General features: G+C 47.4%; 1 protein-coding gene across 1 annotated transcript in view; it reads right to left on the minus strand.

Annotated features, from left to right (window-relative positions):
* The window catches only part of IBA57 (iron-sulfur cluster assembly factor IBA57), a 10,995-nt gene extending 1,887 nt beyond the window's left edge, over positions 1-9,108 (minus strand). Inside the window, exons 1-3 of the mRNA XM_005428199.2 lie at positions 8,779-9,108; positions 7,114-7,445; positions 3,948-4,340 (exon numbers count right to left, since the gene is read on the minus strand). Coding sequence (XP_005428256.1) covers positions 3,949-4,340; positions 7,114-7,445; positions 8,779-9,029 — 975 coding nt within the window. The 5' untranslated portion in view covers positions 9,030-9,108 and the 3' untranslated portion in view covers position 3,948. The remainder of the gene's footprint in view (positions 1-3,947; positions 4,341-7,113; positions 7,446-8,778) is intronic.
* Positions 9,109-10,809: the final 1,701 nt, after the last annotated feature.

The following is a 10,809-nucleotide window of genomic DNA, read 5'->3' on the forward strand; positions in this document are numbered from 1 at the left end:
TAGAATATATATAAATAAATAAAAATATATGTATATGTTGTATTATACATATTTGTGTTTCCATTTCTACTTCTATAAAAAACAGTTAACTGAAGTATAAGCTGTTTTTTCTGGACTCCTCACCACACAAAGACAACTTTTTTTTTTTGGCATTTTACTATGACAGAGAAGGTAAAAATATGTAACAATGAAGACAAGCACTGCTCCTAGAAATTTTTTAACAAAATTAAATTAAAGGCAGAAAAAAAAGAGGAAAATTTTTTCTCGAAAGCAACCATTTCATATGTTCCCCTCTGCAATCTCTGCCAGTGTCTCCTGTCTTATCCCACTGGGATTTCAGGTTATTCCAAGTGTTTACTCCACTCTTTTCCCTCTGAAAGCATCACTGAGGCAGAGGAAGGGGAAACTGAGGCAGCAAGGGAGGACCCACAGAAAAAGGGGATCAGGAAAGGCCCCACATTTTCCAGCTGTTTGGGTTGAGGCTGGAATCTGAGCAGGTCACCTGAGAGCAGTTCTTGGGCACCGTGTTGGTGCTCAGGAAAAATTTCACAGAATTCCCTGACCCAGAATGACCAGGTTGGAAGAGACCTTCAAAATCAACCCAGCCCCAACAGCTCAACTCAACCCTGGCACCCAGTGCCACATCCAGGCTTTGTTAAACACACCCAGGGATGGGGACTCCACCACCTCCCCGGGCAGCCATTCCAGAACTTTATCACCCTTTCTGTAAAAACTTTTTCCTAATATCCAACCTCTGGTGGTTCCACTTCTGGGTTTCTCTGGGTCTGGATTGAAGGCACTGGAGATGGTATTTCATGTTCACACTCAGATGTTCATTATTTCTTATCAGTAAAACAGTCTCACTGCTGGGAGATCTGCAGCTTTTCATCAGAAGGCACAAAATGGCCAACAATCTCTTGTTCCAAGGGCTTTTCAGACTAAACTATCCAATGAAGAACTGACACCTGGATTATTTTCCCTTTTAACCCAATAACTGATCCCACAGTGCTGCAATGGGGACTTTTCTGCCCAATTACAAAATGCCACCCAAACCCATGGAGAAGGAGGAAGAAGCAGCATGAAGAAGAAACCCAGGATGACACCCTGTGCCCTCCATCTTGCTTCCATCCACAACACACTAAAAACCCCAAAACCTCAATTTCTCACCCAGTGACACACCTGCACTGCTCTCTATAATCTATTTCACACTTTTGTGGATTCTAGTCTATCTTGAAGTCCAAAAATGGCACAACTGAAGGACATTTTCTATAGCAGCTGATATTCTGAGTTTGAGAAATCCCAACCCCAGAATTCCAGTTCCCTGGAAGTGTCCAAGGCCAGGCTGGATGGGGCTTGGAGGACCCTGCTCTGGAGGAAGGTGTCCCTGCCCATGGCAGGGCTGGAATGAGATGGTCTTTAAGGTCTCTTCCAACCAAAACTGTTCTGGGATTCTGTGATATTCTTCAGGGTCCCTTTCTGCCTGGGCACTGTCCCAGCCCAGAGCACTGCAGGGGTTGTTGTGACCAAAATGCAGGACTGGGCACTTCGATTTATTAAACTTCATCTTAACTGGCCTCTGCCCATCCATCCAACCATTCCAGGTCTCCCTGCAGAGCCCTCCCACCTTCCAATTTCCTCACTGGAAAGGTCAAACCCTGAACAGGCTGCCAAGGGAAGTGGTGGAGCCACCATCTCTGATAGTGGCCAAAAACTGGGTGGATGTGGCACTTGGGGACATGGATTAGTGGTGGATGTGGAAGTGCTGTTCATGGTTGGAGTTGATGATCCAAGAGGTCTTTTCCAGCCTTAATAATTCCATGGCTCTCAGAGAGGTAAAATCCCTACAAAATCAACTCTTGCACCCTCCAGCCCCAAATTCACCTGGCTCTGATTACTAAAGGTGGAGAAGACTGAGGGAGAATTAAAAAATTAAAGGATAACATGGATTGGGTTATCCTCCATCCATCCCCTCCATTTCTACCTCCTTTTTTTCTGTTTTCCAGAATCAAACACCTCTTCACCCCAGCACCACCTTTTCATGTCTAACCTTGTGTCACCTGCAGCTACTGGCAGCAACAAAAGCCTTGCAAACACTGTGAAGAAGAACAAAAGCAATGTGTGACCAAGGCAGAAAAGATACAGGGCTTCCCCAAACAGAGGGGTTGATTCAGTGTTTGTTCAGGCTCTGCTCATCCCAGGACAATAAAACCATTCTGAGCAGCCTTGGCACAATGGGTGGCAGAGGAAAAACTGCTTCAGGTTGAGCTGGGCAGCACAGCCTCATCTTTGTGGCCACTGAAGGGCCCAGTTTTATTTATTTTCCCAGCTGAAAGACTCTGGTACCAATCCCACACCTGACCAACAGGCTAAGGCATGGTTCTTGCCTGCAAGCAACCTGAAAATGCATTTAATCTGTTGTATGTCTTCACACCAAGCAAAAAAAAGGCATCTTCTCTTTCAGATGAGTCCCATTTAAAATCAGAGGCAATAATTCATGAGGTATTCCACAGCACCATTTTACAGCAACCACAGAATTTTAATCAATATAAGCATTTTTTTACAGACAAATTCCATTCACAGTAACACTGAAACAGAGGCAGAATGTGATTTGGGACGGGTTTTGTTACAAATATTCATGCAAAGGCTTTTTTGGTTTTGTTTTGGATGAAACGGGATCTCACCTGGGCAGCTCTCTCATTGTGTAATGGATTGATTACAATACAAAAATAAAAAAGGTTCCTATAAATCACTGCAGGTTGACAGGGTCAGGAGGCACAGAGCTGGTTGGCTTTGGAATAAGAGAGGAATATGATAAGAAGAGGAATATGTTGCAGCAAGAAGAAAAACTGGGGAAGCAGAGGAGTGTTGGCAGCCAGAAAAATTAAAGCAAAGAAATGCCCAAGCATTGGGCTGCTCTGAAAACCCTGGGGGTGGTGGATGGAGAAAAACCCCAGCTGCAGGTGGCAGCAAGGACAGGGTGAGGGGCACAGAAAGAGCCAGAACATGGTGAAAATCCCCCCTCAGCAAGGCCAGGCCAAGCCAGCACATGTGGCATTGAAAATATCCCTTTCCTCCCCCAAAAAAATGGTTTGAGAGAAGGGAGTCAGAGGAACTGGCTCTGCTTCCTCCACTGGCACCAAAGCAGGAGACAGGACAGGAGGTTGGAGACCTTTTTTCCTCAGGGATGAGTTACAATCAAGGTCTGACACATGAAGTACAAGGTGCTCCTCTTCCTGAACACAATTCCAGTGGTGGGAAAAAACACCAGCCCCATCAGCAAGAAGCTCAATGCAAGGAACAATTTGCAGCAAAAAACTTCAGCCTGAGAAATACATCTTAATAACAGCAGCATGATCTCCACTCAAAAAAACCAACAGAATTGTAATACCTCAGAATGGTTATTGTGAACCAATAAAATTTAATCCCTCAGAATGGTTATTGTGAACCAATAAAATTTATTACCTCAGAATGGTTATTGTGAACCAATAAAATTTAATCCCTCAGAATGGTTATTGTGAACCAATAAAATTGAATACCTCAGAATGGTTATTGGGAACTGAGAAATCAGTGCATGGAACAGGGAAATTCCTGATCCCATTGCTTGGGAGAGCACAGTCTGAGGGAGTGAGTGTCAGCCTGGAGATGGATCCAGAATCCAACCTAATAACAGGGCACCCCTTAAATAGGGTCCAACCCAACAACACAGGGCACCCCCTAAATACATAGGGTCCCAACAAGTCGTGGCACCCCTATAAAAGTGGGGATTACCCTCAGGAAAAGCTGCAATTCCCTGGATTTTTCTCTCCATGGCAGATCCAACCCAGTGATCTGCCACAGCTTTTGGCTCTCGCTGTGAGGAATCCTGCAAGACCTCTCCCCACAGAACAGCAGCATTCCCAAATTCCCTACCCAACCCACCCAAACCTCTCCCTAAGCTGCTCCCTCACCTTACTTAGCAGCCCCTTTTGGCCACCACTCGGGCGTGGTGGCCCTGAGCTCCACCCTGTCCCCTGCCAGGGGGATGCAGAGCGGCTCATGGAGGTGAGCCAGCCTCAGCAGGGCTATGCCCAGCTCTCCTCCTCCAGCACGGAACTTTCCAGCACGTTTTCCTGCCTGGGTGAGGATCTCAGCCCCCTCGGGGATGCCAGCAGGGGGAAGGGGCCCCGGGAAGGTGACGGGCAGCAGGCGCTTGCGGATCACGCCCATGTGGTGGGTCCTGGCTGTCAGCTCCTGGCCGATGTAGCAGCCCTTGGTGAAGCTGATGCCGTTCATGAAGGCCAGGTTGGATTCCAGCGGCAGGGCGACTCCAGGCGGGAGATCCTTCACCCCTTCAGGGATTCCTAGGGGAGAACAAAGGCAGCAGGTTGGTGCCTTGAGAAGGATGATCTGGAACAGAGGCTAGAATACTACAGCAATGTGCCCCTGCTGATGGAGTGACAAAACTATCCTTTGTCCCCCTAAAAAGGAAATAAGTTTAGTATGAAGGGGCTTGACAGCTGGCCTGCAAGCAAAGCTGAGTTAATAAAATAAATAACAATTGATGATGTTTGAGTGTATCCCATAGCAAGGAAGAAGACAAGGCTGTCAGCATGGAAACAGAAGAAAAAATACATGAAAATGTTTGTAAGCTAAACTACGTGCATAAGTAGATGTGTATACGTGCTTCATTAAATTTCTGTAAAACTTTTGACAATTATATTGACATTAATTGCTTTTCACCAATGAGTATAATAAATTATTGTGATGTAGGTAATGAGTTAAGTGTCACAGACATATTTTATGAAAAATCCTTTTGCTAGGATTTTTCTCCTGAGAAGCTGAGAGGCCTCAGAAACGAAATGTAAACAATGGTTATCTGCTGCTGTGGAATGCAACAGGTCGAGCTTTGATTGGCCCATGTTGGTTGTTTCTAATTAATGGCCAATCACAGTCAGCTGGCTTGGACTCTCTGTCCGAGCCACAAACCTTTGTTATCATTCCTTCTTTTTCTATTCTTAGCTAGCCTTCTGATGAAATCCTTTCTTCTATTCTTTTAGTATAGTTTTAATATAATATATATCATAAAATAATAAATCAGCCTTCTGAAACACGGAGTCAGCTCCTCATCTCTTCCCTCATCCTCAGACCTCTGTGAACACGGTCACATTGCACCAATAAATAGAATAAGTTATTGGGATATAGTTCATGACTTAAGTGTCACAGACATATTTTATGAAAAATCCTTTTGCTAGGATTTTTCTCCTGAGAAGCTGAGAGGCCTCAGAAACGAAATGTAAACAATGATTATCTGCTGCTGTGGAATGCAACAGGTGGAGCTTTGATTGGTCTCATGTGAATTGTTTTTAATTAATGGCCAATCACAGTCAGCTGGCTTGGGCTCTCTGTCCGAGCCACAAACCTTTGTTATCATTCCTTCTTTTTCTATTCTTAGCTAGCCTTCTGATGAAATCCTTTCTTCTCTTCTTTTAGTATAGTTTTAATATAATATATATCATAAAATAATAAATCACCCTTCTGAAACATGGAGTCAGATTCTCATCTCTTCCCTCATCCTGGGACCCCTGTGAAGATGACCACACTTAAGATCACGCTTTGTTAAGAGTATATAAGCTGGAGAACATGCAGAATAAAAAAACTTTCTTCTTCTTAGACCCTGATCACCTGTGTGTGTGTGTCACATCTGATCTAACGGTGACATTTTCTCTCCTCAATTAGGTGAAAAGACATCTCATAGGACCTGGGGGACTTCACCTCAAACTTAAGGATGGCTAATTGGACAGAAGCCAAAAAGTCCCACCTGAGCAATTTACTAGAAAAAGAAGAGAGCAAAGGAACTAATCACTTCTGTAAGGTGTTTTACCAGGAGCAAGAACCTCTTGCACCTGTCTCGGTTTTTCTCTGTAAAGAGTTTTGTTATTTTGCCCTTTATTAAAACTTTTTTGTTTCCAATGCTACCACAGAAGCCATCCTGCTGATTTTATGCCTTCTAAGGTAGCTGAGCTATCTTGGGTGTGAAATAGATCTCCAAGAGCTTATGAGACCTGGCTCAAAGAGATCCTATTTCAGAATAGAAATAATAAAGAATAAAGCAGGGATTTATTCAAAGGCCTCCATGGATGCACCTTGGGCAGCACAAGAGCCCAGCCAGGGCTGCACCCAAGATGAACCAAAATGGCCCCAAAATGCACGAGCGCTCCTGGGGTCTCTCCCTGGGATCAGTTCTGCTCCATTTGCACCTTGCAGTTCATTGTCCCATTCCAGCTTTAGCCCCTGCAGTCCCACCCTGCTTGTTTTTCTCTCTCCAGCCCACGGTGTTTGTGCTCTTGGGCTGAGATTTGGATCATTTGTCCTTGGTGCCCAGCTGGAGCAGGAATTGTTTTGTCTCCCTGCTCTGTGCACAGAGCTCACCATGCCCTGATGTGAAGCCCAGACCCACACACTAAAGCAGCACAGAACCTGAAAAATATAAAAGCTAAAACCTGAGGCATCAAGGTAAACACTGCTCCTCATTATATTTGTGCTCTGAATTGTTTGGCTCGCTCTCAGTTTGATTTTCCAACCCAAAGGGATCCGAGTTTCAGCACAGGACCATCATCTTTCCCTCTTTCCCAATTAATTTCATCCTTTATCAGCATGGACACACTAAAATCAAAGGCACTGGGGCTCTCAGGAGTGAAATCCCTGTCCAGTCTCTCTGACCTTGGAATTAACTCAGCAAATCCAGCCACAAAGTTTTTAGGAAGACAAGTCTGGGTGTTTCCTTTTCCTTCCTCAGCAACAAGCAAATGCCTGGGCTGTGCATCATCCCAAAATAATCAAAATTACTCCAACCACAGAAGCTTCTCTCTAAGAAAATGAATAATCCTGGCTTTCTTTTAGCATTCCTGACCAATCCCCATAATCTGAGTAAGAGAAAATTATACCCAAACATTGCCAGCAGACAGAGTTATAACCACCAGCACTCTTTAATACTCAAAGCAGCAATTAATACATCTATTAATGAACAAATTAAATGCAATAAAACATGAGAATGAAGGCTTTATAACTTATTACTGTCTTAAATCAGCATGTGGCCTCCCAAAACCCATAGTGCAAAACAGGGCTTGGCTTTACCTTGTTTATACCTGTGCCTGTGGTAATCCTGAACATCTCCAACTTGGCTCCCAGGGATAATCTCTGACAGATTTGCTCCTTTCTTTGCAATCAGTCTCCAGCCCATGACTTCTGCCCTGGGGTCAGGGGTGAGGAGCAGAGCCTGGTCTGCACATTTGGGGAGGGAGCTGGTGTCCCCAGGGACGACAGCCCACAGGGAGAGGTCGGGGCAGGGGCTGATGGTGACTTTCCTGCGGATCTTGTAGAGTTTCAGGTGTTGCTGGATGGAGTCCAGGACGCTGCTGTCGCACTCCAGCAGGATGTGAGGCTCCTCTGCTGTGCTCCCGTGGAGCCTAAAAAAAATATCACATCCCCAAGGTCAGGAAAACAAACCCCCACAGCAGCAGGAGCCAAAGCTGGGTATTTATTTGGATCCTGCTGCAAATCCGCAGAGAAATTTCTGGATTTGCACAGAAATTTCTGTGCAGATTTCTGGATGGCACAGAGGGAGCAGCAGCCACATCCCCACAGTGAAATACCTGAGCTGTTTCAGCTTCCCTAGCAAACACTGCCCTCACTTCTCCCAGGGGCACAAACAGGTCTGCCCATGTGGAATTCTCTGTTCTTACCTACAGTGAAGGGAATTTCACGGAATCACAGAATGATGAGGTTGGAAGAGACCTCCAAGATCATCGAGTCCAACCTGTGCCCTAACACCTCAACTATAGCACCAAGTGCCATGTCCAGTCTGTTTTTAAACACATCCAGAGATGGTGATTCCACCACCTCCCTGGGAAGAGCTCTCCAGTACTTTATTATTCTTTTGGTGAACAATTTTTTCCTAATATCCAACCTGTCCCTTCCCTGAGATAGCTGGAGACTGCGTCCTCTGCTTCTGTCACAGACCGCCCCCACCTGTCTGCAGCCTCCCTTCAGAAGGGGTGGAGAGCAATAAGGGCACCTCTGAGCCTCCTCTTCTCCAGGCTGAGCACCCCCAGTTCCTTCACACGTTCCTCACAGGGTTTGTGTTCCCAGCCCCTCACCAGCCCTGGTGCCTCCTCTGGATGTGCTCAAGCATCTCAACGTCCTTCCCAAACTGAGGGGCCAGAGCTGGGCACAGCTGGGGGAGAAGCTTCATTCAGCCGTGCCTTCCACTGTCACACAATCTCAGGATGGATTTGGGTTGGGAGGGACCTCAAAGCCCATCCAGTTCCAACCCCAACACCTTCCACCAGACCAGGGCTGCTCCAAGCCCCATCCAACCTGGTCTTGGGCACTGCCAGGGATCCAGGGGCAGCCACAGCTTCTCTGGGAACCTGTGCCAGGGCCTGAGCACCCTCAGAGGGAACAATTCCTTCCCAAAATCCTATCTGTGCCTCTGGAAGGGGCTCTGAGCTCTCTCTGGATCCTTCTCCTCTCAGGTGAGCACCCTCAGCCCTCACAGCCTGGCTCCAGTGCAGAGCAAACATGCACACGTGCGGATATCGCACCCATCAGACATCTGTGCTGCGGTAATCCCCAGACTCTGCACTGAGTGATGTCACACACCCTCGGAGGAAGGGCTTTTTCGCACATTAATTTTGACTTTTTGACATTTAAGCCGGAAATGTCAGGAGCCACCCCCCGCTACCCCTCAATGGTCTCTCCCACCTCCTCCCCCCGCGCGGCCGCGCCGCTTGGTCTCACCTGTACAGGATGACGTCATACAGGCAGCGGCCCTGCACGTTCAGCGCGTGCGCGTAGAGCGCGGGGGGGGCGTCGCCCTCTGCCCCCAGCTGCGTGACGTCATTGGTGAGCAGCCCCTGCAGAAAGGCGGCGGCCTCGGCGCCCCTCACGCCCAGCAGCGCCCGGCCCAGCGGGAAACAGGCGGCGGCCGCGCCCCGCTGGCCCCGGCACCACCGGCGCAGCCCGGGCGCCGTTATTGCCCTCACCAACATGGCGTCGCCGTCACAGAGCCCTCCCACCGCCACCGCCGCCGCCCGCCGCCGCCATCTTGTGTGTGTCCGCCGGGAGGGCGACACCTGCTGGCGGGGCCGGGGCTGCAAGGACCGCCCCTTTCTGTTAGCCACGCCCCCTTCGCTACAGACCACGCCCTTCCAATAGGCTCAGTTGGTGTTCTGGTCACGCCCACATCCCTATGGCCACGCCCCCTGTGCTTGGCCACGCCCCCGGTGCCGAGCGGGGCCGGGCGCTCCCCGCGATCCCAAAGGAGGAATTTGGGAACCCCCCTGGCCACGTAACAGCGAGGGTTGGGTCTCGAGCTCTCCCCGCGATCCCAAAGCAGGAATTTGGGATCCTCCCCGGGATTCCCGGCCATGGAACAGCGGTGGGACAGCCCAGAGCGCTCCCAGTCCCACGGTTCGGGTGTGGGCGCCATTGTGTTATAGATGGATAATGAGATGATTGGGTCTCGCAATTAAAAGATAACTATTGTGTGAATATTGGGAAAAGCTTTAGTGAAATGTCCTCTGTTCTCCCCATAGTTACCTTTCCCCCCTGTGTTGTTGCCATCACACAGCCGGGGCTGTCTGGGACAGGTACAAGGAAGCTGCACATGTGTCCCTTGCATGGGGCAGGTGGGAATGGAAAAGCTTAGGGGTGCATAGGGGGTGAGGCATGGCAACACCTGACCTCCAATCCAGTCTAAAAAAGCAGTTTCCACTGAAAAATGGCAAAGAGCTGACTGACAGACTTTGGGAAGGGCCAGGGCTGGCTGATGCAACTCCCAGGGGTGTAATAGAAAGAACATCCATCTTGTAGATGAAGTGGGGATGTGGTGTCCACAAGGGGCAATTCCCAGCGCTGCAGCTTTTTCCTTGTGTAGTCCTCTGTGTTATTTTTGTTAAGGTTTAATAAACCTTTTTTAAATTTTCAAAGTGAGCTGCTGTCACATCCCTGTCCCGGCTGCTCCCCATTTAATTGGAGAATCAGCCAGGCTGGAAAGGACCTCTGGGGTGGTCGACTCCAGCTGTGCCAACCAGAGCATGGCACAGCCAGTCATTCCTTAAGCACCTCCATTCCTGCCCCTAAAATTCAAACAGAGGGGGCACCGAGCCATTCTCCCCCTCCAGGCACATTTTGGCTGTCAGGGTGGCAAAAAGACTCCAAAGGTTCCTTTTTTCCACTGGTTTGTTTCCACAGGACTCACCAGCCGCCCTCCATCCTCTTTTAACACCCTTGGAGAAGCTGTCAGTGGTACCAGATTGGAGTAAATTAAACATTTATTATAATAGAATAAATGATAATATTTGGCAGGGTATCATGTTTGGCAATTATAAAATTTGTCAGTTTAGCAGGGATTTCTGCTAAGCATTTCATGGGAATAAAATAATGGAATTTTATTATTAATTAAATTTTATTGGAATCATGGAATCATGGAATTTTATTGTTCAATAAATTCAATTTTGTTAATTAAACCATGGAATTCCATTCCATGGGATCATGGAATGGCTTTAAAGGTCATTAGGTCCAACACCCTGCAAGAAGCAGGGGCATGTTCAGTCCATCAGGGGCACGTCCAATCCATCAGGGGTGTGAAAAATGTGTATTTTATGATTGGCTTTTTGCACATATTAAAATGAATATTATATGTGTTGTGTTAGAAAGTAATGCTGTATTAATTTTCTTAAGTAGTGTGCTCAATATTGTTTTAGGTTATAACATAATGTTAAAATAGAAACTATGCTATGTAAGATAATTTTAAAGAAAGGACTCGCA

This window comes from Geospiza fortis, unplaced genomic scaffold, assembly GCF_000277835.1.
Source record: "Geospiza fortis unplaced genomic scaffold, GeoFor_1.0 scaffold34, whole genome shotgun sequence".
Lineage (NCBI taxonomy): Eukaryota > Metazoa > Chordata > Aves > Passeriformes > Thraupidae > Geospiza > Geospiza fortis.